The sequence below is a fragment of the Aethalodelphis obliquidens genome, unplaced genomic scaffold (genome assembly GCF_003676395.1).
Source record: "Aethalodelphis obliquidens isolate GAN/ISIS:26980383/991018 unplaced genomic scaffold, ASM367639v1 scaffold32, whole genome shotgun sequence".
In the NCBI taxonomy this organism is placed as follows: Eukaryota; Metazoa; Chordata; class Mammalia; order Artiodactyla; family Delphinidae; genus Aethalodelphis; species Aethalodelphis obliquidens.
In genome coordinates, this window is record NW_020837976.1 from 14234498 (window position 1) to 14261020 (window position 26523).

The 26523-nt window shown below is 41.2% G+C and overlaps 1 protein-coding gene across 4 annotated transcripts in view; it reads left to right on the forward strand.

The window, feature by feature from the left end:
- Nucleotides 1–26523, forward strand: part of FHOD3 (formin homology 2 domain containing 3) — a 494073-nt gene that overhangs the window by 361015 nt on the left and 106535 nt on the right. For 3 of the 4 annotated variants that reach the window (XM_027127768.1, XM_027127771.1, XM_027127770.1), the window contains 3 exons: nucleotides 14452–14586; nucleotides 18636–18686; nucleotides 24410–24624. In XM_027127768.1, coding sequence (XP_026983569.1) covers nucleotides 14452–14586; nucleotides 18636–18686; nucleotides 24410–24624 — 401 coding nt within the window. The remainder of the gene's footprint in view (nucleotides 1–14451; nucleotides 14587–18635; nucleotides 18687–24409; nucleotides 24625–26523) is intronic. The other variant, XM_027127769.1, reaches the window with a different exon arrangement.

The window sequence follows — 26523 nt, forward strand, 5'->3', positions numbered from 1 at the left end:
AGCTGCCTGATTGGTCTTTGACAGACACCTTTTTTACATTTTGTTATCTCCCTCCTTCTCGGAAGGGGGCCGGACATCCTGGAAATTTACCCATTGTCTAAGAAGCCCCTACTGTCTGGAGAGTTCTTAATCATTAGCTGGAACAATGTCCCTCGAGTCCCACACAGTGATGTATGTCTCCCATCCTTTCTGAAATATGGATCTGACATTTCCTGCTTAGAAACCTTGCCTCCCACTGCCTATCTGTGAACCTAACCTGATTAACCTCATCGCTAGGATCTCTCGCGTTTGGGTCCTGCAGGCACCTTGCAGCTTCATCAGCCATCAGCGTCCCCATCCTCACTGTACTGCAACCGCACACAAGTGCTACCAGGCTCTCCTGAGGCCCCTTCCTTCATATTTGCTCTGTCCTCTGACCAGCCTCCTCCTCTCTTCATTCAGTCAATTCCTTCTCATCCTCCAGGATCCAAGTAGGTGACATCTGTCTGTAAAACTCCTCTGACTTCCTCAGGCAGAATGAATTGTGACATTCTTATGGGCTCATATACCTCAATTTAAGCTCTCAGCCCTTTGAATCATTATGTGTTTATCCTTCTGTTTCTAAAATAAGGGTCACAAACGTACAGTGGTCTGAGGGTAGTGAACCTGGGTTCCACAAAGCCATGGGATAATGATGGTTCACATTTCTGGACTGGCCATTTTTTTTTAAAGATTCAGGAATCCTTAAGACAAGCAGGACTGGAGAATCCACATACATGTGAATTGTAAAGATAAAAGTGTTTGCTTTTGCAGGGAAGCACTTTCTGCTCGTCCTATGTTCCTTTTTGTCAGCCTTTTGGCTGCTTCGCTATTGGGCGTCTCCTCTCTACATCTCTCCAGCATGAGATTCCCTATTCCTCACTGCCCTGCCCCCTACCTCTTTGTCAAATAACCAGGCGAACAAATGTATAAGCAGTTTTAATCTCTTCTAATCCTGTTTCCTTCCTTTGGAAAGTGGGGTTAGAATAGATTTTTTAATTTTTATTTTATTTTTTTGGCCGCACTGTGCAGCTTGCAAGATCTTAGTTTCCCGATCAGGGATCAAACCTGGGCCCTTGGCAGTGAAAGCTCCAGGCCCTAACCACTGGACTGCCAGGAAATTCCCAGGAATAGATTTTTTTTAAATTAGACAATTCTCTCACCCTTGTTTACTTAAAGGGTATCTATAGCAACCTTAAGAGATATATACTGTAATTTTGTTTGGAAGTGAAAACATTGTGTGTGTGTAAGAGAGGTAGGTGAGCTCTGTAACAAGGAAGTGCAAATATCATTCATCAAAATAGTGCAGATAGAACAGCTACACGACAGACCTGGAGACACTTACAGTTGTTCTGCGCTATAAACTGAGCCCTAGCCCTGCGCCATCATCCCTGCTTGGGCACCTCTCCCAGTGGGACAGCCCCCGACGGCCAGGTTTCCAGTTGTCGTTGGCTACAGTGGTTTTGCACTGGCATTGTAAGATCACAGAGAGAAAATGGGTAGGAAGGATGGGGAAGATTTCTCCTTCAGAAAATGTTTCTGGGTCCCTGGTCCCATTTCCTTGCTCCTTCCCACAAAGCCAGGCCACCCATGAGTGAGTAAGCTTTACTATTATAGTGGAAGAGACTGGGTTTCTGGGTTGATTTTGGAAAGTGTGTGTGTAAACACACATATATAGTTAGAAATATAGATAGATATCTAGATAGATATAGAAACACACACCCCTTCCTACCCTTTTTCACTCTCTAGTCTTTGTACAATGCTAGTGCAAAACCATGGTAGCCAGTGACAACTGGAAACCTGACTGTTAGGTGCTGTGAACGTGCGTGTGCACATGCACACACGCACGCACACATTACATACTCATCCATTTCATTCAGTGAGTGTTTATCAGGTGCTCACAGTGTGCCATGAGTGCTGGCCTGGGAATCCAACATTGCTTGAATCAGACCCTGTCCCTGACTTCATCGAGCTTACACTCTAGTGGCAGAAACAGAAGGTAAGCAAAGCATCAGCAAACAGTATTGTGAAGAAAATGAACCGTCATAGAAGAACTGGAGAAAGAGAGGCCGTCAGTGTGGGGAGCCTAGCACCGGTCCTCCATCCTCATGATTGACACCTCCAGTAAGAGGTCTGGGAAACTGAGTCACCAATATAAGGCAAATTGCACTTTGTCCCTAGGTTTGCCTGGTGGGAGGGCGAGGGTGGGGAAGGGAGGTAAAGAGGGAGATAATAGAGTGATTCCACATCTTTCTTCAAGACATGATCCTGAAGATCTGGAAGAGTTGGGAGATTGTGTTTGGAAGACATTTGGTGTTCAGAGGAGAGGCGGGCATGCAGGGGAGGGGTAAGTTGGCCTGGAGTGGAGAGGAAGGGGGACGACTGGAAAGATGGGCTTCAGTTCAAGCCAGCAAGGCCCAGAAACTGCAGGACATAGGGGCTGGTGGCAATCAGTGCTTTTGGAAGCTGTCAGGAGAATGGGTTAATTATAAAGCCTAATCGAGGTGGACCTGTGACAGGAGAGGCCTGACCTCCTTCTGGCTGGAGGACTCACTTGGTCTTGGACAGTAGGGTGGGAAGTAAGAGGGAACTGGCAAGAACTGCTGTATGCTTGGGCTCAGGGCCTGCAGAAGGGGCAGGTGGACAGGCTGAAGCATGATGCCAGCCAGGCATGGAGGACGGCTTCATGCTTTATGCATGAGCCAGCACAGTCCATGAGACAGCCCGTGGGACCAGTCTCTACTGCAGCTCTGGGAGCCCTGCTGTTTCCTCCTGTGGCCGGGAAGCTCAGACCTGCACCAAAATGGTGTGTGACAAGCTGGAGAAGGAGAGCAGAAGGAAGCTTTAAATCCACATCCCCATCTTTGATGACAGCTGTCTCCAGGATTGTAGCCGTGACGATGAAGGAAAGTTGCCTGTTTCTTGAGGCTGCCTCTGGGGCTTGCTCATTTCATCCTGAAAGCTGGGATGTGACCCTGAAGGTGTGAAAAAGGTTCTGCCATTTTCTTGTTTCAAGGCAAGCAAAGTGCCTTTTATAACCGGGCACAACCCAGAGTTACCTCTTGTCCTGTGATCATTAGATTGGGTCACCCCAGTTTCATAGCCAGGTTGTAAAGACAGCCATTCTGCATCATTGAATTACCATTTTATTATTATTATTGACCTCTGAGTCTTCATATTAAATTACCTACTTGTGAATTAAGTGATACTTTCAAATATCAATTTGTGAACTTAGTTTGGGTTTTGTTAATATTTAACCAGAGATTATAATTTTTTTAAATAAGGAATGTTGAAGATTTGCTTCTTTCACAAATAAGATTTTACTTAACTCAAACTTACCAAAAGAGCATTTATTTTTAAACAGCTTTTGCAGTATACTTGACATACAAAAAACTGCACGTAAGTTTTTTTGTTTGTTTGTTTGTTTGTTTGTTTTGCGGTACGCGGGCCTCTCACAGCTGTGGCCTCTCCCGTTGCGGAGCACAGGCTCCGGACGCGCAGGCTCAGCGGCCATGGCTCACGGGCCCAGCCGCTCCGTGGCATGTGGGATCTTCCCGGACCGGGGCACGAACCCGCGTCCCCTGCATTGGCAGGCGGACTCTCAACCACTGCACCACCAGGGAAGCCCTGCACATAAGTTTTGACATATGTTTTGCCAGTGAAACTATTACCACAATTGAGATAATGCACAAGTTCATTACTCTTAAGCATTTTTTTCATGCCCTTTTGTGATTATGGCTGCCCCTCCCTATCCCCAAGCAACCATGGGTCTGCCTTCTGTCATTATCGATTGGTTTGCATTTATAAGAATTTCATGTGGGCTTCTCTGGTGGCGCAGTGGTTGGGAGTCCGCCTGCCGATGCGGGGGACGCGGGTTCGTGCCCCGGTCCGGGAAGATCCCACATGCCACGGAGCGGCTGGGCCCGTGAGCCATGGCCGCTGAGCCTGCGCGTCCGGAGCCTGTGCTCCGCAGCGGGAGAGGCCACAGCAGTGAGAGGCCCGCGTACCGCAAAAAAAAAAAAAAAAAAAGAATTTCATGTAAATGTAATCGTGCAGTAAGTACTCTTAGAGAGGGGTTGACTTCTTTCAATTAGTGTAATTGTTTTGCGACTCCTCTATTTTGTTGCATGTTTCAATAGTAAATGCCTTTCTATTACTGAGTAGTACTCAGTTGTATGAATATACTACAATTTATCTGTTTACCTGTTGATGGACATTTGGGTTGCTTCCAGTTCTGGCTATAAATAGTTGTGTACAAGTCTTTGTATGGAAATTTGATTTCATTTCTTTTGGATAACTACCTAGAAATGAAATGGCTCAGTCATATGGTAGGTGCATGTTTAGCTTTGTAAGTAATTGTTAAGCTACCTTCCAAAATGGTTGCATACCAGAATAATGTAGGCCTCATAAAATGAGATGAAATATCTTTCCTTCCTCTTCAACTTTCTAGAAGAGTTTGCATAGCATTAGTGTTATTTATTCCTTAAATATTTCTTAGAATTCACCAGGGAAGCTCTCTGGGAGTAGAGTTTTCTTCATAGGAAAGTTTTAAACTACAAATTCAATATCTTTAATAGATGTTTATCTGATATCAATCCACATCAGGTCATGTATTTCTTCTTGAGTGACTGTTAGGAGTTTTTGTCTTTCAAGGAATTTTTCCATTTCATCTAAGTTGTCAAATTTATTGGCATAAAATTGTTCAAAATATTCCCTTATTATTCTTTTAATATCTCTTTCAATCCTAAAGTTCACAATTTTTGTCTTCTCTCTATTTTCCTGATCAGTCTGGCTAGAGGTTTATCAATTTTATTGATTTTAAAGAATCAGTTTTTGGTTTCACTTAATTGTCTAATATTTTTGTTTTATGTTTCATTGATTTCTACTCTCTATATATCCTTTTTTTCTACTTACTTTGGGTTAAATTTGCTCTTATTTTTCTAAGTTGGAAGATGATGCCATTGATTTGAGACTTATTGCCTTTTCTAATATAGGCATTTAGTGTTGTAAATTTTCCTCTATGTATTGCTTTAGCTGCATCCCACATATTTTTAACATGTTGTGTTCTTATTTTCACTTAGTTCAAAATGCTTTTTAAGATTCCACATATGAATGAAATTATGTGATATTTGTCTTCCTCTGTCTGACTTATTTCACAAGGTCCTTCTGTGTTATCACCAATGTCAAGATTTTATTCTTTTTTATGCCTGAATAATATTCCATTGTGTATATATACCACATCTTCTTTTTTTTTTTTTTTTCCCACATCTTCTTTATCCATTCATCCACCAGTGGACATTTAGGTTTCCACATCTTGACTATTGTAAATAATGATGCAATGAATATAGGGATTCATATATCTTTTCAAATTAGTGTTTTTGTTTCCTTTGGACACATACCCAGCAGTGGAATTTTTGGGTCATATGGTAGTTCTGTTTTTAATTTTTTGAGGAACCTCCATACTGTTTTCCATAATGGCTGCACCAATTTATATTCCTACCAACAGTGAACAAGGGTTCCCTTTTCTCCACATCCTTGCCAACACTTGTTATTTCTTGTCCTTTTGATAATAGCCATTCTGACAGGTGTGAGCTGATATCCCACTGATAATTAGTGACATTGAACATCTTTTCATGTGCCTCTTGGCCATCTTTATGCCTTCTTTGGAAAAATGTCTATTCAGATCATCTGAACTGGACTCTTTTTTATACCTTTCATGTCTTAACATGTTCATAGTTTCTTTAACTTCTTGAATCTATGGACTATAGTCATAATAACTTTTAATGTTCTGGTCACCTAGTTCTATCATCTATGTCGTTTCTGGATTGTTTTCAATTGATAGATTTTATTTCTTCTTTATGGGTTGTATTTTCTTCCTTGTTTGCCTGCCTGGTCATTTCTTAATGGATGCCACACCTTGTAAATTATCTTTTTTTTTGGATTCCTATAAATATTCTTGAGCTTTGTTCTACGATGTGATTCATTCAGAAAGTTTGATCCTTGGACTTCCCTGGTGGTCCAGTGGTTAAGAATCCATGCTTCCAATGCAGGGGGTGAGGGTTCGATCCCTGGTTGGGGAACTAGGATCCCACATGCCATACAATGTGGCCAAAATAAAATAAAATAAAATAAAAGTTTGATCCTTGCAGGCCTCATGTTTTTAGCTTTAGGCAGGACCAGAGCTATGTTTATAAAGTCCAATAGTTTACTTCTTACAAGTTTAACTGATGCCCCCTGACCCTTTGGCTTCTGCTTCTCCCAGCTACATAATCTCTCCCCGCTTTCCAGTTTAAAGTCCTGGATGCATGACTATGATTAGCTCGTCCTTCTACACCAGAAGCCTCACACACCGCTAGACAGCTTGCCTCTGGATGAGCTACCTTTGGGGCAGGAACCCACTCTGTATTCACTTAGCTGTTGCCAGGGGCACAGGGTCCTATGCAAAAATCATTATCTCAGCAGGTCTTCATCATGTATCTTCCCTTAGAGAATGGGCTGGGGATGTAGACACATGCAGACTAACATATACAGATTACTCTGACTTAATACATCCTCATTATTCAGTATCTAATTGATTCATTGGGTGACTAGTCATGCAGCTCTTCTAAGTGCCAGGATGCAGAGATGAATGAGAAAATAGGATCTGACCCAGAAACTTAGACTGCAAGAGGAAATATAATAACATATATGGAAACGATGAAGGCCAAATTTAGGGTAGTGGTCATTTTTAGGAAAGAAATGAAAAAAAGTAAATATTTAAGCTGAGACATGTACTGTGGCAAGTACTACAGGGATGGTACTTTACTAAGTACCCGTGGTGTGGGGACAGAAGGAATATAGGTCAATATGGGGGCTCTGGCCTGATAGGCCTGTTTAAAAGCTCAGCTCTGCTACATCCTAAATTTAACTTTGCTGTGCCTCAATTTCCTCATCTATAAAGGAGATAATAATAGAACTTAGTACAAGAAGTGGTAGGGATTAAAAGAGCCATTTTGTGTAAAATAATTGGCACAGTGTATTGTCTCCATAAATGTTAACTATTATTATCAACCATATTTCAGTGCAATCGAGTTCCTGTTCCAGACGTCCCAGCAAGGGAGGCTTGAACCAGATGGGATTTCTGGGGCAGTTCCTGGAGACTTTTACGGCCAAGATTAAATACTGCAGTTCCTCTCACTCAGAGTATATCATCCACTCCCTTGCAAAATCTCTCTGGCCTCTGGCCACCCGCATTCTTATGTGGCTTCATTTGGTTGCAGCTGCCTTGGGTGTAACTTAGATGACTTCAACTTTCCAGGTGCATTCCGGGTGGCACGCAGTCCTGATGATGGACCCAGCTTGTAGCCATGATGGGAAGGTTCAGATCAAACCCACATCCCACTGTGGCCCCTGAGGCTGGGAACCTCAGGCTGGAACTCCCCTGCATCTGTAGAGTTTAGACTCCCAACATAAAGTGATGTGTGTTCAGTGTCTACTGTGGCCCAGATGCTGTCCTAAGCAAACTCATGGGCACACTCTCATGTAAACCAGTAGTACTTCATGAGTTGGGAGTATTGTTATCGCCATTTTACAAGCAGGTAAAGTGAGGCTCAGAGAGGTAAAAATGACTGGCCATACTCAGGTTTTCTCAATCCAAAGCCTTGTGCTTATTCCTTTATATCCTAGCTTGTCCCCAGCCTGGCCAAGATTAAACAATGCAGCAACTTCCAATCACTACAGGCATTTTCCTGAAAGATTGAATATGAAAGATAAAAATCTGCTAAAGATGCCTTTATAAAGAGAAAAATTCACCATACTACCTTGAATTTTGGTGTTTGGGTATTTTCTTTTAATTTTTTCTAGCAATGATTTGGGATATTCCCTTTGTATGGTTTGAATGCATTCCAGCATTGGTATTATAGGTAAGCTTATTTCCAGAAATAGGATTTATAAGGCCAGGGTTTATACTCTTACATGTTTGGCTTATCTAGGTAGAGGGAGATCGAGGGGAATTTAAGTTATTAATATTATATGTATAACTCTTTGTTCCCAGTATGACCAAAGTAGATTATATGTTCGTGAGGCCCTTTAATTGCCCTTTCCTGCTATAGGAATCTGTGTTAGGGCACCCAAAAGAATGGATCTTGAATTGTAGAAGGCATTTGCTGCATTTTAGGAAAAGAGGAACCAGTCTTCATTGCTTTGCATTAGCAGCTCACATCTCAGTTCTGAAAGGAAAGAGCCTCCACGTGTTGTCAACACTGCCTGCCTGTGTGTTCACTGGTATACACTGGCCTCAGAGCCAACACGAGGTCTGCCTTTGCAGCGTCTCAGTGGACAGGGGATCATCTGCATTCCCTTTCCTTAGAGGCACCCAGGAAGGAATGACAGCATCCACTAGATAAGATTGAACACTTTTTACCTTCTCAAGTTCTAATACTATTCTGATTTTAAACAAGCTGCAATATTCTCATTTGAAACAAGGAAATGATGTTAATGAATGATATAGAGAAGCTTCACTGTGACCTCATTAGCATAGCCACTAATGACCCATTATTAAGTTACCATGCATGAAGTTTTCTTGAAACAAGCTGATATAGTTAGAAGAACAAATTTAAAGTCAGAAGCATAAGGGGAAATGGCAAGGTCCTTATTTGGCTCCTCACCCAAGAGCTTCTCTCTCCTCACTCTGAAAAGAGAACTCAAGAGATGAAGCTGCTGATCCTTACGAAGACCACCACACAGGGCAGGCTGGGAGCCGAGCTAGAATCAGATTCGCCTAAAATAATTGTCCTATGTAGGGTACCTTATTTTTTGTTTTGTTTTTAAATTTTGTAATTGGACATAACTTTTAATGTTCAGCTAGGTTGGGGCTTCAAAGATACTTTATATTAACTGTGAGCTATTTGTCTACCCAAGGACTTTTGATTATTAAAGAGAAGTGGAATGAATTTTTAAAATGTATTCCAGGCTTACAGAAAATTGTAGATAATTACAGAAATTATAGAGCAATAAAGAACATTATATATAAAATTGAAGACTTCATCTCTTCTTCTTCTCTGGAGATGACCACTACCCTGAATTTGGTGTTTACCATTTCCATATATGTTTTTATATTTTTCTAAATATCATGTATCCCTAAATAGTGTGTGGTTTTGCTCTGCATGTATTTAAACTTCATAAAAATGATAGCATGCTGTTCATGTTCTTCAAACTACTTGTCACTATCAATATATTGTGCTTTTGAGAATCATCCAAGTTAGTCCGTATCACTGTATTTCATTCATTTGCTCAAGTATAGAGTATTCCATTTGTAGATATTTATGCTGTTTCTAATTATTAGCTATTAACAGTACAAAACGGTGTAATATTTTGTATTCTTGTACATGTCTGTCATCCTTATACATGCAAAGGTTACTCTAGTATAAACCTGGAAGTGGAATTGCTGGGTTGCAGGATATGCACATCTTCAAATGTATTAAGTTTCTCCAAAATGATTTTATCAACTTAGACTCCCAGAAGCAATATATAGGAGTTCTTATTGTCTCGTTCTGTGCTTAGTGTCATCAGGCACTAATTTTTGTCGATCTTCAACCTGAGAGGTGTGAAACAATATCTCACTATGGGTTTAGCTTACATTTCCTTTCCCTGATTTCTGGTGAAGATGAGTAGCGTTCATATATTTATTGGCGATTTAATTTTCTTCTTCAGTGAAGTGCCCATTATCTTTTGCTCATTTTTCCATTGCCCATTTTTCCCCTGGGTAGTTTGTCTTTTTCATACTGATTTAGAGGGGTTCTCTTTGTATTGAGTTTACTAATACTTTGTGGTTTGTATGTGTTATAGTTAGCTTCTCCCAGGCTGTGGCTTTTCTTTATCCTTAGTCTTTCAATGTATACAAATTTTAAATTTTAACATATGCATATGTATTAAATTTTCCCTTTTTGATTTCCCTTTTGGGTTTCTTGTCTAAAAAAATTCTTATCCTAATATCTAGAAGTTGTAAAGTTTTGCTTATTACGTTTTCACTTAAACTTCCTAGAATTTATTTTTGTGTCTGGTATGAGGAAGGGCTAACTGTATTTTGTCTTATGTAGCTAATAGTTGTCTCAGCACCGTTTGTTAAATAGTTCATTTCCTTCCTGCTGATAAGTAATGACACATCTATCATGAATCAAGATTCCGTATGTGTATGAGCCTGTGTCATTCCATGTTTCTGTTCTTGCACCAAGACCACATTCACATTTAATCACTGTGGTTTTAGAATGGGCTTGATATACAGTGGGGCCAGTGATCCACTTTGTTCTTATTCAAAATTGTCTTGGTTATTCCTGGATCTCAGTTCCTCCATAAAAATTTTGGAGCCACCTTGTAACGTTCCATGGAAAATCCTTTTGGAATGTTGAATAAAATTGATTTGGAATTGTATTAGAATTGTATAAGTTGAAAAAGAATTGGCATTGGCATCTCGACTGTATTGAATCTTTCTATATGTGAATGTGATATAATTATCATTCATTTGGGTCTTTTAATAAAGTTTTATAAATGTCTTTCATATAATTAAGTAATTCATAGTTACCTTGTGGTTAACTTGGTAAATTGTTGCTGATATATGAAAATACAATTGCTATTTGTACGTTTTATATTGAGAACCTTGCTAGACTCTTATTAATTCTAATAACTTGTAGGGTTTTTTTTGATTCTCTAAAAAGCTGATATTATCTGCAAATAATGACATATTTCTTTCCCTTCCTTATGCTTTTATTTGTTTTACTTCGTGTACTGGCTAAGAATAACTTCAAATACAGGCAATTCTGGGGGTATCCTTGTATCACTTCTAATGTTAAACTGCTCTTAATGTTTCAGCATTAAGAATGACACTTACCATAGTTAAAAATTTTTTTTTTTTACTGAATACCCATTGTCAGGTTTAGAAAGCTCTCTTCTATTCCTAAGAATAATGAATTTATTACATTCTTGCTTTTCAAATTGTTGAGTTGCTCACTCATTACGCTTTAGAAGCATCCTAAAAGTTTTGATATATAGTCTTTTCATTATGATACTCTTTGAATGTTTTCTAATTTTCTTCTTTGACCTGAGTTAATTAGAAAGGTTTTAAATTTTTCCAATTATATGGATTTTTCAGATGTATCTTCTTGTTATTTATTTTTAACTCAACGGCATTTTGGTTAGGAAGGTAGCCCACATGAAAACCAATTCTTGGTATTCGTTCACGAGCTTGAACTTTGTCACAGGATTGACCATCAGTTTTTGAATAGTTCCTGTGTATTTGAGAAGATTGCATTTTCTTTAATTTGGGGCACCAGGTTATATATGGTCATCTGCTAGGTTAAACCTATTAATCAAGTTAAACAAGTCTGTTACATTCATAACAATTTCTCTCAATCACTGTGTGAGTGGCATAGGAAACCCCTCCACTCTGATCGTGGATTAGATTTGGCTGTATATAACAGAAAAATAAATAGGTAACAGTACCTTAAATAAGATAGAAGTTACACAAGCTAGTCTGGACTTTGTTTATATGAAAGATAAATAAAATTCTATCTATGCCTACAGGTCCAAGGTGCTATAGTAGTTGCCTAGTGAGCCCAGAATATAGGTGTTACTAAACTTAGGTCTGGCTGCTCTCTGCTCAAAAGTCAATACTCAAGATTCAAGTGATTTAGCAAAGGAAACCATAAAAAAGATGAAAAGACAACCCTCAGAATGGGAGAAAATATTTGCAAATGAAGCAACTGACAAGGGATTAATTTCCAAAATATACAAACAGCTCATGCAGCTCAATATCAAAAAACAAACAACCCAATCAAAAAAATGGGTGGAAGACCTAAATAGACATTTCTCCAAAGAAGAGATACAGATGGCCAACAAACACATGAAAAGATGCTCAACATCACTAATCATTAGAGAAATGCAGATCACAACTACAATGAGGTATCACCTCACACCAGTCAGAATGGCCATCATCAAAAAATCTAGAAACAATAAATGCTAGAGAGGGTGTGGAGAAAAGGGAACCCTCTTCCACTGTTGGTGGGAATGTAAATTGATACAGCCACTATGGAGAACAGTATGGAGGTTCCTTAAAAACCTAAAAATATAACTATCATGTGACCCAACAATCCCACTCCTGGGCATATACCTGGAGAAAACCATAAGTCAAAAAGATACATGTACCCCAATGTTCATTGCAGCACTATTTACAATAGCCAGGACATGGAAACAACCTAAATGTCCATCAATAGAAGAGTGGTTAAAGAAGATGTGGTACATATATACAATGCAATAGTACTCAGCCATAAAAAGGATCAAAATTGTGCAATTTGCAGAAATGTGGATGGACCTAGAGCCTGACATATAGAGTGAAGTAAGTCAGAAAGAGAAAAATAAATATCGTACAATACCGCTTATATGTAGAATCTAGAAAAATGATACAGATGAACTTACTTGCAAAGCAGAAACAGAGACACAAATGTAGAGAACAGATGTCCCCACTGGGTGGGGGGAGGGGGAAGGGGGAAGTGGGATGAATTGGGAGATTGGGATTGATATATGTACATTACTATGTATAAAATAGATAATTAATGAGAACCTGCTGTGTAGCACAGGGAACTCTACTCATTGCTCTGTGGTGACCTAACTGAGAAGGAAATCCAAAAAAGAGGAGATATATGTATACGTATAGCTGATTCACTTTGCTGTACAGTGAAACTAACACAGCATTGTAAAGCAGCTATACTCCAATAAAACTTAATTTTAAAAAGTAAAATTAAATTAAAATTAAAAAAAAAAGATTCAAGTGCTGGTAGAAACAGAAAGGTTGCTTTAATCAGAAAACCGGCATCCTGGGGAGAAGGTGGACTCATGTCTCAAAACCAACTCTGAAGATTTTGCTCAGCCATGAACATTTTTAAAGGGAAAAAGGGGGAGTAATCTCAATCATTGAGATAGGGGGTCAACTTCATTGCCATCTCCCATTGCATGCAGTCTTGTCAACTCCTTGTAATCTTTCTTTAGATGCTATCTTGTTTTAACAGTTTGTTCATAGGATTACTGACAGGGAAGCTGGGGAAAAGATTTAGTCATCTGTTAATTACTTATTCTTCATTTTTACTTCTTTGATCTAAGGAAAGAACCAACAGGTTAAGCAAGGTATTGTGTGATCAAAAGGTTTAAAACGTATGCTTGGGCCGGAGATGAGTAGGGCATGGGGGCTCCTGGTTTAAGGTTAGTTACAATATAGCTTTGCTAAAGTGACAAGACAAAAGGAGCTCTCTCCTGCAGAGAGCTCTTTCCTGCCAAAAGCTGCTTACATAGGATTTGGTTACTCCCTCCCTGTAGCTACTGGGGATAGTGGTTTCTTCCCTCTACTTCTCCTCCCACCTCTGATTGATATCCAGAGGTGACTCACCTTTTCTAGGGAGAGCAGCTGTGTGACTTACGGCAGAATGTATGTGATGGAAGAGTCACATCTTTCTCCTGGGAGGACCTTGTGTTCCCCACCAGACAGGTATATTTTCATCGAATTCAAGTAGGCTATTACCCAAGCTATATATTAGAAATATTTGTGTCTTAGTTTAGAAGTTTTTTTTTCCCCCTCAATAAATGAAGGGCCAATTGTCTGTAACAGATTATGTTTATTATTCCCCAGGGGTCCAACAGACTCTTCTTACCAGCTAACCCTCTTCTTTATTTTCCATGTAGTTATCTAATTTTGCCTTCTCCTACCCATTCTCCTGACTTAACATTTCCTGTGATTCTTCACTGAGGCCGTCACACAGCTGACCTTCCCCGACACAGCATCTTCAGTGAACAGTCCAGATTGTTTGTGTGGTATTACCAGAGTCAAGTGCCGTCCTCTGAATAAGCTGCATGTTCATGGATGCTTTTGACATGGAATGAAACTTCCTTAATTGCATTCAGATTTCAGACCATTGCTGTCTTTTTCTCCTTATCCGTCATCCCAACATCTTGTTTTAAGATGACATAACTATTTTTGGAGGTATATTGAGAAACTGGTGTATAGCAAAATATTTTTAGTACATGTAAAATAGAAAAGTTTTAGATTGAATGTTGATTCCAGCTCATCAAAGTCTTATCATAGACCAGTTTTAAAATGTGTGTGTGTGTGTGTAGAGAATAATGTGTATATATTTTAAGTATATTCCTAGAATACTTATTGATAATAATAGCACTGATTATTGATGACTGCTTGTATGCCAAGCATGTTGCTTAGTATTTTATATGCATTATCACTTTTCTGTCCTCTGAGCACATGAAGCAGGTTATTTACCTGAGACACTCAGTAATTTTCCCCATGTATTACCTAGGTACTAGCAGACCCTCAGTTCTAACCAAGGACTTACTGATTCCTGCATTAGTACTTTTAATCACTGGACAAGCCAATCAAACATTAACCCATTGTATCTTTAGGTCATCACTGAGTGGTCTTCTCACGTCATCCTTTAGGCAGCACCAAGAGTCCTTGGCGGCAGAGAGAGAGAGGCGGCGACAGGAGAGAGAAGAAAGGTTGCAGAGAATAGAACGGGAGGAAAGAAACAAATTCAGGTAAGACAGATTTTAAGATTTTTTAAAGAATGAGCTGAAAATTAAATCACATGCCTTCACCATTGCATATGGTTAATACTTATTTTATTGGACGCCTAAAAGAAGATGCTTTTCCCACTTTCTGGTTTGTTTCTTACTCCCTGTAGCAATATTTCATATTTTTTAAGCAATAATTTTTCCTTCTATGGGGGAGAAAGAGGCATTGTGCTGATTACTCCCAGCCCATTGTCCCCCTGATCGCTTTGGTCTCTGTCCAGCTCCAAGGATGTGTTCTTTGGTGTGGCCCACTCCAGCTTCCATGTCTTGGCCTGTGTGCCCCGCTGAGTCCAGCGTCACTCCTTTTCTCCTTCAGCCAGATCAGCTGTCCCCGTTGCCCCCATCCTCCCGGTCAACCTCCTAACACTCCCTTTGCCTGGGTTCAAGCTGGGCAGTTCTTTATAAAACGCCAGACACTTCTTTACACATTTCATACCTTCTACTATTCTTTTGTCCCCTTTATCTTTCCCCTACTTCCCTCTTGCCTTCCCCATCTCCTTCCTTCCCCCTCCTTCATCTTCCCATTCACCTCTCCCATAGCTTCCACACTCTTTCTTTTTTTTATTTCTCTCCCATCTCCACTTCCTTTTTCCTCAGTTCACTTTTTTGGGAAAAGTATTCCGATCGATTACGCCCAGTGAAATCTACAAAGAATGTAAAGCATTGGCAATGAGGATTTACAAGTTCAATAATGTTTTTTTTTTCCAGCAGCCAGGAAGAGTATGTATAATTGTAGAAATGACCAAAACATGAGCAGAGTTGTGAACTTGCCTTGACCGTAACTCATTACTATATGAAAAGAAGTATCCCAAGTCTGTGGGTGAAACACTAATCCTGACTTTTGTAAGATGGGGCTAATGGGCTGCATGAAGTAAACCAACATCCTTCTCATACCATAATTGTGTAGTATATACCTTGAGCTGTCAGATTTCTACCAAATGATATATGGAAAGACCAGACCTGTATGCACCATTTCTCCTGAGGTAGCTCTGGAAGTTGTCACTTTTGGAAAGACCAATTTGTAAAACCACTGGAACAGGTTAAATGCTTCCTGATTCAGTGCCGTCTGAGAGATTCACATATTTCACCACCAAATAGCAGCAGAGAATCTGACTGAAACACATGGAAAATTCAGAGATTAGCTTACGCATCTAAAGATTTTGATTGAAAACCTCTTAAAACAGGGTACCAGTTCTGGGAAAGATGGAATCAGCACACTCTCTCCTGTCTCTTCTACCACATCATTCAGTGCAACCATAAATCATGGACAGATTTAAAGCATGGAGCTCTGAGAACTCTGAACTGTGAAAGGGAGCAGGTGAATTGGGGATGGAGACTAGCATTCAAAGCTCCACCAAACCAGTGAGAGTTTACCATTTTTTCCCTCCAATATCACACGGCATGTACTCAACAGCACTCCAAAACTCAGAATCACATACCAAGTGTGAACTGAAAGAGCTGTAAAAGAAGCCCTCTTTTTCTGGACTGGGGAGCTGCAAAAGGAATTCCTGAGGGTCAGAGAGTTGAGAAGTCTCCTGTTTTTTCTTATTTTTTTCTTACCCCAGCCTACCCCAGCCTCCAAGCTATATTGTTACAGAAGCACAGTGATGGCAGCAGTGTCCAGGCAGGTGCCTAAAACTCTGAGGGAGGGAACCCTTCCTGTGATCAGAAGAGCATGACTGCAAGAGCACTTTTTTCCCTCTGTGTCATCCTGCTTCATTGCCCTATATGCAGATAGAATTACTGAAAGTCTGCAGCAGAGCAGGGAAAATAAAGCCCAAGCTTTCTGGCTAGAGGACCAGGAAGGGAGACCCAGGGAATCCAGAAAATGATGGGAAAGCCACAAAGAGGAGAGACATCAAGAGACCAATCCTGAGATCCTCTCTAGTTTTGTGCACATGTGGCTCAGGACCTAAACAGCATACCACAGGCTTTAAGAACTAAGTACTGAGTGGAACACACTCAGGTCCCAGACTGGCCACTGGGTGGTGCATATAAGGGCCTGATGTGAATAGCACTAAAAATATTTGAACACTGAGCTAACATTGGAACCGATATCAGAAGGCAGTCAGAACTTGCCGGCTGAGCTTGACTTAGTTGATTGCCTGCTAAAAGAAAACAATCAAGATTCTTCATAGAATTTAAATAATGTCCAGAGTCTCATTACAAAATACCTAAAATGTACAGAATGCAATCCAAAACAACTTGTCATAGAAAAACAGGAAAACTCTTAAAGGAAAAGAGAATCAAAATGTGCTAACCACAAATGGACATAGATGTTGTCATTATCAGACAAAGACTTTAAAGCAGTTATTATAAACATGTTCTAAGATATAAAGACAAATACTCTGGAAACAAATGAAAAGTCTCTGCAGAGAAATAGAAGATATAAAGAAGAACCAAATGGAAATACTTGTAGAACTGAAAAATACAATAACCAAAATAAAAAATTCATTGAATGGTTTCAACAGCAGAATAGAAATGAGAGAAGAAAGAGTCAGTGAATTTGATGTTAAAACAACAGAAATTCTCCAATCTGAAAGACAAAACAAAATATTGAAAAAAATGAACAGTGGCTCATGGACCTGTGAAACAATACATCTAGTGTTTATATCTTTGAAGTCCCAGAAGAATAGGACAAGAGTGCATTGTAATATATATTCAGCACACATGTTGGCAGAGTGAGAATTAGACCCGGGCAACCTGTCTTCAGAGATCACGTTCATAGCTATTCACTATTTCCTCTTGGTCATAAAAGGATCTCACTCGTCATTTAAGAGCATAGAGAGACCCTGGCAAAATAATCCTTGTCCAGAAAGGAATGCTGATCATCAGTAAAGACTGCAGAGAACTATTTATTATGATGACTTCAGTTCCATTCTGAAAATCTGAGGATGTGACTGAAAAGAAATTCAAAGAAGGAAATAGGAAAAGCTTTATAGAGTAGTCCCTGGGATTACCCAAATGGCTGATCCTTTATCAGCCACTTCATTGATTTAAGTTAGTCATGATCCTTGTGCTTTTTTCTTTGCAAAGCATTCTTATCTGTTGTTATTTTTGTCAAATATGATCTTAAGTTTCCTGGGTTATGGGAAATATTATTTCTAGTGTGGTAAGTGATGAGAATGGATGTTTATAAATGATAACAAATTTGTGTCTTTGTTGCTTTTTCTCCCTCTCCTAACCTGCTTTAGTTGCTCTGACTTAGTGCCCCTTTATATCCAGTTATCAGTGCACAGAGGGGTGGAGTACTTAAGCTACCTTGTGAGGTAGAAAACTGTGATGTCAGAATTCTCCAGGAAAACAAATGGTTAACTGAGAAGTGACTGACCACACAGTCTTAAACTTAGATTCAAGTTGGAACCTCTCCAGTAGGAACAGAAAAACAAACATTAAAATTAGACAAATTTGGACATCTTGTGGATAAAGACAAGAGAGAATGCACAAAGCAAGAGCTTCCAGTGATCCCTGCTTAGAAACCGAGAATGTGAGGGATGCGGAGAAAGAATCCTGGGCCCTGGAAGGAACGTGCAAACTGTAGAGTGCAACACAAAATGGCCAAGACACTTGGGCCCACTCAGATTTAATTCTTGAGATGAATGTTGGGGAGTTACCAGAGCTTGATTATGTGTTAATCACTTCTGAAAGCTATTGCTTGCTTGTCATTGCCATATTTTATTTATGAATTGTTTTAACTTTTAAAAATGTTTTTATCTCCCCTCCCCTTGTATACTTAGTCTTCTTTCTGAAGAGTAATTAGCAAAGTCTCTGAGTGAATCCAGTAATCCCATGTTTTCATCCCTGTGATCTTATAGAAAACTCATTATATTTAGTACTTTTAAAGTATAGCCTTTATATTTATTTTTTAAAAATTCAATGACAACCACTTTCCATTTCTGATACGATAGTGGGCTTTCATTATATACTCTGTTAATGATTTCTTGGCAATTTTATGAGCATCTAATTCTGTTCTTTTCCTTTCCCATTTCATTTCTTCTGCATATTTCCATTAGCCGAGAATATTTAGACAAAAGAGAAGAGCAAAGACAAGCAAGAGAAGAAAGGTTTGTATTTGTATTCGTTTCTTTCCCCTTGTAACCAAATGGCACGTGACTTTGCACTCAACCAGGCATGCAGAGGAGACTGTGTTAATTAAAATATAATAGCTTCACCTAAGACACCTAAGACCTTGGGTACCTGGCATTTTGCAGAATAGAGTGTCCTGGTTATCTCAATTTTCCAAGAAAGTGCAGATTTATTATTTAGTGCCCTCATGGTGTAAGATATGTGTCTGTTCCTCCAAAACTGTTCACCAAATAAGCATATTCGTTTGGCATATTGGCATATGGTATATATTTTAAATGCTTTGCACCACCACTGCTGAGCCTGGGTTAGGTGTCCCTCCTGTGTGTTTCCAAGTCACTTGTTCAGCATTTCTTCAACAAATATTTGAGCACACACACTATGCCATGCACTGGCTGGGGTGCCACACCCTCCTGAGACTCTCCATGGAGATGCCTGATCATTTGCCTGTCTTCCTACTGAACCGCACTCAGTTCCTGGATGGCAGGAACCATACCTGATTTTCCTTGGTGTCCCAGTGCCCGCCACAGGGCTTGCACATAGCAGACAGTTAAGAAGGATGTATCGAATAAATGAGCAAAAGAACCAACAGCTTTAAAATATTTAAGCTGTAAACCATTTCAATGTTCATTTCAATAGCAACATACTTTGAATCCCATTAAACCATGCCAAGTTAATGTATTCAGTGTCTGGTAAACTTAGATAAGCACAGGAAATTGTTTTTGGAAGTAGACCAGCAAAAGGCAAGTTTACCCCCAGCACTGTACAGCCTGCAGTTATTCCCTCCACCACCAGATGGGGTTACTGCATGGAGAGCTGAAAGGCTGAGTTCATGCCAGAGCCAGTCAGGAACCTAATAGTCTCTGAATTATGCCAATAAAAAGTGGAATTGTGCTAATTTTTTTTAGACACCATCAGCTAAATAGATCAGGACAGTCTGAGGCAGGGAAGAGTGGATACTGCCTGTGTTCAATTTAAAAATTAGATGCTTACGTCAGCCTCATAAACAAAACCATGGCATTGCTTTAATTCCGGCATTCTGTTAGATTATTGCCATCCTGGTAATCAGTTGTGGCCAGCAAGTTTAGAGTGAAAGTTGCTGGCAAAGAAACAAAGAGACTTTTTTGTGTCTAATTAGTACCTGTTTTTGACATTGGGGGACATGACGTATACACCCAGGTTTAAGAAATCGAATTTTATTTTTTAGATTCCCCACCAGATTCTTCACTTTTTTGAACTTTTGGACAACTTGACTGTCATGTTATGTCTGCACAGGCAAGTCCTCAAAGCTCCTGGAGAGATGACCAGGTGCTGTGCCAAGGTCTGAATTGATTCAGACTGACCTCAAATTTTTCCCAGATCCCTTAGGGCTACTACCTCTTTCCGAGTATTATTTACTGCTCTTTCCCCCAAAGTGGAGCATCACTTATACCTGGAAAATTCATGCAGAGGAGTTTTCCACTCCTCTTCTCTCCCTTGTTGTTCTGCTCTCCGACCTCAGCCCCACACCACCCATCTGCCTGGGCGTTCTTAGCTGGTGCAGGAGTGGGCTCTCCATGGCTCCACGGGGGACTCCTTCCTTACAGCCCACCCCTGTTTCCCCAGAGGTTTGGGGAAGCAGCCAAGCATTTTCCTTTGATTTGGACCAGCCACTTTTCCTGGTTAGTTGGGTGCTTGAATTACCTGGTAAAGATGGAAGTGAGGGAGATATACTTTCATCCCTTGTTGGAAAGCAGTTGGGAATTCCTGTTAAGCCAGGAAAAGATAAGATTTCCAAGTATAATGGAATTTGGAAATGGATGGGGAAACTAATGGAGATCAGAGGTGGAAAGAGACATGGAAGAGGACTCTAACTCTTCATGTTTGTTTGGTCCCATGACTCTTTCCCCTAATGCAAAGACTCAAAAAGACAGCAAGAGGCACAGCAGAGGGTTTTTGAGGTTCATATCATCGAGTGTAACAAGATAAATGTCATTTTGCTATTTTGAGGGGTAATGAATGTTTTAATTTTAAAATTTCAATTCATGTCATCTCATTCCATAATTTCAGGCAGTGTTTTATTGATAATGGTGCAGACCCAGAGTAAGTTTCTGTTAGGTTTATTTCTAATTTTTTTTAAGTATTATAAGAGAGGATCTCTCTGATATTGATTGACTTGACATTCATGAATAATCCTTTTTTAGGTGTGGTAAGGAATGAGATGCAGGCTGGGAACTATTGGAGTGGGGTGGGGGTCAGGGTGGAGAGGAGTCTGAGGGAGACAGCGGGACATGGAGAGGAGGTACCTTATGGGAAACAGGTTCTGAGGACAGAGTGCAAGGGAGGAAGTTGGGACTGGGCAAGGATTTGGGAAATTATGCCTGAAAGTGATCATGAAGCAGTAAGAGAGGGTTCTGAGCACGGTCTGTGGACACAGTAGAACTTAGAGGGAGCCAGGTTTTGATTTAATGTAAGGTAGAATTTCCGAGTAGTTGGGTGGCAGGAAGAGTCATTAGTAAGTCGGTATAGTTGAAAGTCAAGCAGGGTTTCTATTGGACCCTGCGAAAAGAGATGATCGTATGTGCCCTTGATGGCAGTACCAGCCCTGCCACCTGCAACCCTGTTGGGTATTGAGCTCATACCAAAGTTTGTTTCTGTACCTCCGCCTGAACTATGAGTGCCAAGAAGGTGGGGTTTTTCTTATGTATTATTAAATCTCTAGTGCCTACTGCAGTTTTTAGCACATGACAGGCACGCAACAGAACATTTAATAAATAACGAAAAGACAAAGACATGGACAGGCAGGACAATGAGACTGTTTCAACAAGGGTAGCGAAGGTGAAAAAGTCTTTTTTGGGGGGCTGTGGTCTGTGGATAGAAAACCCAGTGCTTTGTACCTGGGAGGCTACATCAGAGTCTGTGGGTTGGGGGTGGTGTTGCTAGGCAGCCAGAGATGTGACAGTCATCAGATGGGCTGGCGGGCTCCTAGATCAAGTACCACTTAGAGTCACTGTCTAAGGGAAGGTCGGGATATAGGTCCAGCTTCCTCCCCAGGTTCTGTGGGAGATAGCTCTCCATGCCGGGTAGCCTGGCTTTCCCCGTGCACGCCCGTTTACCCTCCCCACTCTGGCCCATCTCGGGGGAACACTGAAAGATTTAGTGGTTCTTGACACCTGGGCCTCCCCACCCCTTCCATTTTTTAAAGTTTTTAATTGTGGAAAAATACACATAACATAAAATTTGTTATTTTAACCATTTTTAAGTGTATAATTCAGTAGTGTTAAATACATTCACGTATTTGTGCAACCAGCCTCCAGAACTCTTTATCTGTAGAACTGAAAATTTCTACCCATTTAGTAAGGCCCCGTGCCCCTTCCCCTGCCATTTTTGTTTACCATGTAAACATCCTCGGAATGATTCAGCTTCAACCCCTGACTCTCCCCCTGTCTAAAGGATCCTCAGGGATGACATCTGTGAGCCGAGGGGTGCACAGGAGTAGTCTTCGAGTCATGTCTACCCAGAACCTGGATGAGCCACCCCTGGGGTCCCCCGGAAAATGGGGTGAACCCTTTGGCTGCCAGTACATACCTGCTAGCTTGGCTGCCCACAGGGAGGGGAATGGAGAGGCCAGGTCCAGGGCCAGGCCAGCTGAATGGAGGTTAGTGATCGGTTGTCCTCCTGGCCTGAAGTCTTTTGTGTGAGGCTTTCTTACCTCTCTCCCTGGACCCTTCTGATTTTGTTAGGGCACTGTTTCCCTCCTCCAGGATCCCGATCTCCTGGACATGTGCAGGCCCCTTGGTTTGCACTTTGTTCCTTCCTGTCCCCCATCCTGTCGCAGACGGCTTGGACTCCATGTGCGGACACCTGTGCTCAGGAACTCCTCCTGGGCTCGTAGCATTCCTGGCCTTCCGTTTGCCCCCAGACTTTTTAAAATATGGGCTCTGACTCTTGCCCTCAAGAACACTTTCTTCCACGTTTCCTGTCACTTCCACAGCCAGGTGGTTTTTCCTTGCTGGTCTGATTCAAGTTCAGAAATATCTTCCTTTTGGCCCCTCTCGCGCTGTTCGAGAGGTGACATTGTTGGCAAGGAAAGTCCAGAGTTTCTAAAGCTTTCTTTCTGGGTCTAGCTTCACCCGGTAAGGGTGACGCAGACGTTTGTAAATGCAGATCCGTCCCACGTCTTTTATCAGAGATTCACCATGAAAGTACACTCACTCCCCAGGAAAGTGCAGTCAGCTGGCTCTGCCCCCTGGTGCCCTGGGCTGCAGGGAGACGTACAGGTAGGCTACTGCTTGGCAGGTCCCTCAATGCACACGTCGCCTGCTTCCCGTCGGCCAACGAATGCACAGTGCCGAAGGAAAGGGCAAAGGATGGTAACCTTCCTGGTCTCAAAAATCCTATTATCTGTTTGTTGAAAACAGACCTGCACACGTGAAAAGACGACTACATATGCCGGGCAGTAAATGTAAAATGCCATCTGAGTTGAATGGACTACATATCCGACATGAGTTCAGAGGCAAGGCCAGGATCACTTCCAGCTGTGGTGGTCAAGGCAGGCCTCCCGGAGGGAGACGCGTGTGCGAGCCTGTCCTGAAGGGCAGACTGACTGCCTTGGGACTGGCAGAGAGAAGGGGTGATGACTACAGATGTGGGGGGCCACGCCCCCCGAAGGATGGACGAAGAAACACGTGCTTTTTAAATGCATCCTTCTGAAAGGTTTTACTTGTGCGCTCTGCCTTTCTTATCAGGCTGAAGTAAAAGTGCGGTGTGCAGTGTCTGGGGGTGGGGGCCTGCCCATTGGAAGAAACTGAAGCAGTGAACCTGGATGGATGTGAGGGAGGGTCTGGAATAAGCTGTCTCAAAGTTTCATGGAGGGTACGATAGTCAGAAACCTGCTACAGCTGAGTTCATAAATTTATTCCTGAACAAATAATGGTGGGTAAAATTAGCAGACATCTGGAAGAGGCACATATTTCAAAGTTATTTTGGTCTGATCTATAAAGCACACTATGAGGAAGATGATTGGTAGCTGGTCTTAATAAACAGTTACTGGGTTCTGCCTGCCTGAAATGCAAAACAGATGTATCTTTGTTCTTTTAAACTGACTTTGATGAATAAACTATATGTGACGTCAGGTCCAAGCTATTGGATGTCTGAGTCCTACTCAGAAATATTTTAGAATATAAAAAACTTTCCATGGTCGACACCGAGAGAACAAAGTGAATTCCAGCCACATTGCTGTTAGCATTGAAGCAGGTTCAGAAATCCAGAGAGGGCTTCGTCCAACAACCTTTTGGTATTTTGGGGCATTGTTCCTCTCTGCCGCACCAAGGCACCCTCGCATTTCACAGCTGCGAGCTCTGAGGGAGTGTGGTTTTCAGCTGTCACTGCTGGGGCTTTTTGATGGTCATTAATGCTGTTTTGCTTGCTGGTACAAATGTTTCCTAAAAGAGCAAAATAGGATTCTGCAGCAGGGATCTAGTATCTGGAGACTGTGATGTTGCCACTTCCCCCTGTTTGTTTGGTTATGAATGATGCAGGATTTTTAATCATTAGCATCTTGGCTTTGCTGGGTGTTTTTGGCAGACGGGCCCTCCAGCCAGCCCTGCGCTGTACTCTGTGCATCAGGAAACCAGCTCACTCTGCAGGTGTTTCATCCATAAACAAGCATCAGCCACGGGCTCCTCTTTCTTTTTACGGAAACCCTTTGGAATTTAACTTTCAGATACAAATACTTGGAGCAGTTGGCAGCTGAGGCGCATGAGAAGGAACTGAGAAGCCGAAGTGTGAGCCGGGGCAGAGCTGACCTCTCCTTGGACCTGACCTCACCGGCAGCCCCTGCCTCACCCACCCGCCTGAGCCGTTGCCCTTCATCTCTAGACTCGCAAGAGGCTCTCACGGTATCATCTTCCTCCCCAGGAACAGCTCAGCATCCCCAAGGTGAGTGCAGGGAGAGTAGAGGGGAACTGATGAGTTAATTAACATCAGACAGGCTTCTTCTGGGCAGCAGTAACCATTCCTACATGCAAACTCATACTGAGAGGCAACTGATGGGAGGCTTCGGGGGTGACTGTGACCTGAGCTGTCCCTAATAACCAGGGGTCTGCAGAGCCACTTACTAAAGCAAAATTATTTATTGTGAAGATTGCAGTGTGTGATCACTGAAAAGGGAGAATGCCAAAAATAAGACTTACTTTGACATTCAATCCTAATTCACAGGGTAATAAGTTAGGATTAATTTATTACTCTGTAATTTGCATGTTACTTATCTATTGGATCTGCCCGATAAAGTGACCCCTCTTAAATGTTTCTCCCGTAAGAATTATTGGTCTGGTTTAAGTTAAACTGATGGAGGATAAAATTAATCAAAGTGAGCAAAGAAACGTGGACCTCGTGAAAATAGAAGTTAAATATCGAAGAAGAAAAAAATAGACTATAGTAAAGATGATTGGCACATGGTGTGGGGCGGGTGTAGATGCCTGTGTGCAGTCAGACAGGCTCTCCCTGGAGAAAGTCCCTCTTGTCTTAGCTTATCTGGAGAAAAACGATGATACTGTACACTGCAGCCTTAGAGCATCAGCAGTTTTCCTGATGGCTCTGTGAATTGTGGGTCCGTTTTCTTTCACATTATCAGGGAGGATGGTTCTCGGCTACAGGCACCTAACACTGCATGTTGACTAGCTCTGCAGCCAGAACTGTTTGGTTTAATTGAGTGTTATGGCTTGCAGCCTGATGTAGACTTAGCCAACTGAAGACAACAGAGACACTAAACTTTTAACTCTATGAGGGTTGACTAAATATGGCGTAAAGTCTAATTTAAACAAGGCAGGACTCCATGACCTCAGCAGAACTGGATGTAATGGAATAATCTTGTCTGTCCAATTCTTTGCTGGCTCGCTGAGCCTCAGGGCTCAATCTGCTTGAGCAGGCTGGTTGCACCCCAGCTTCCCATCACATCCAGTCACTCCTGGTCCCTGAGCCATGGAAGATTGTCGTGGGCAGATGGCTCAGTCATAATGAGTAATGTCAGTCTTAAAATATTAAGGCTCTGAGAATCAGGAAAACAGACTGCTCTGTAACAGCAGTGTGCTTTTCAACTTTGTCTGATATCACTGCTCTATCTAAATTGTGGTATTTCCAGAGGCAATATAAAAAATATTCCCCTGCAAAGCTGTGGCTCAGGACTTAATCTTGGGACTTTTAACTCTAAGAGTTGTATCTGCAGCACTTTACAGAATGGTTTTGTCCAAACTGTGAAGTACAGAATGGCCCCAAGCTGAGAAGGAATTGTCAGTATCTGTAAATATTGTTTGTCCTCAAGATTTTTAATCTGCTTGATGTTTGTGGCAAAAAGACAGTTCCTCGAGCATTTTGTACAGTTATAGTCAAACTTGAGGCCATCCTATCCCATTAAAAAGACAATATTTTAAACTTCAGTAAGAACGTAGAAAATACTTATTTTGTGTATACATAATATGCATTTGGGGAAAATAAAGTTATTTCAGTATGCTTTCAGAGAGATAAATAGCAAATGTCATTTTCCTTTACAGAGAAGGGATTAATAGAGACTAAGAAAATGTTTTGACTGAAATCACACCATAAGTGGTATCTGCATCAGGAAAAGGAATACTGGGCTTCAATTTAGACATAATTAAAAATTAATAAAGTAGCATTGACGTTTGCTTTTTCCTTGGGGGGAGGGGGGAAGCAGTGACTCTTGTAGAATCTAGAAGTGCTGCCCATTGTATGTTAACTCATTATCATCCAAATCAGTTGGAACCCGCAAAGTGTTCTAACACCTTGTCCTAATACATAACTGAATTATACAACTGGAAATTC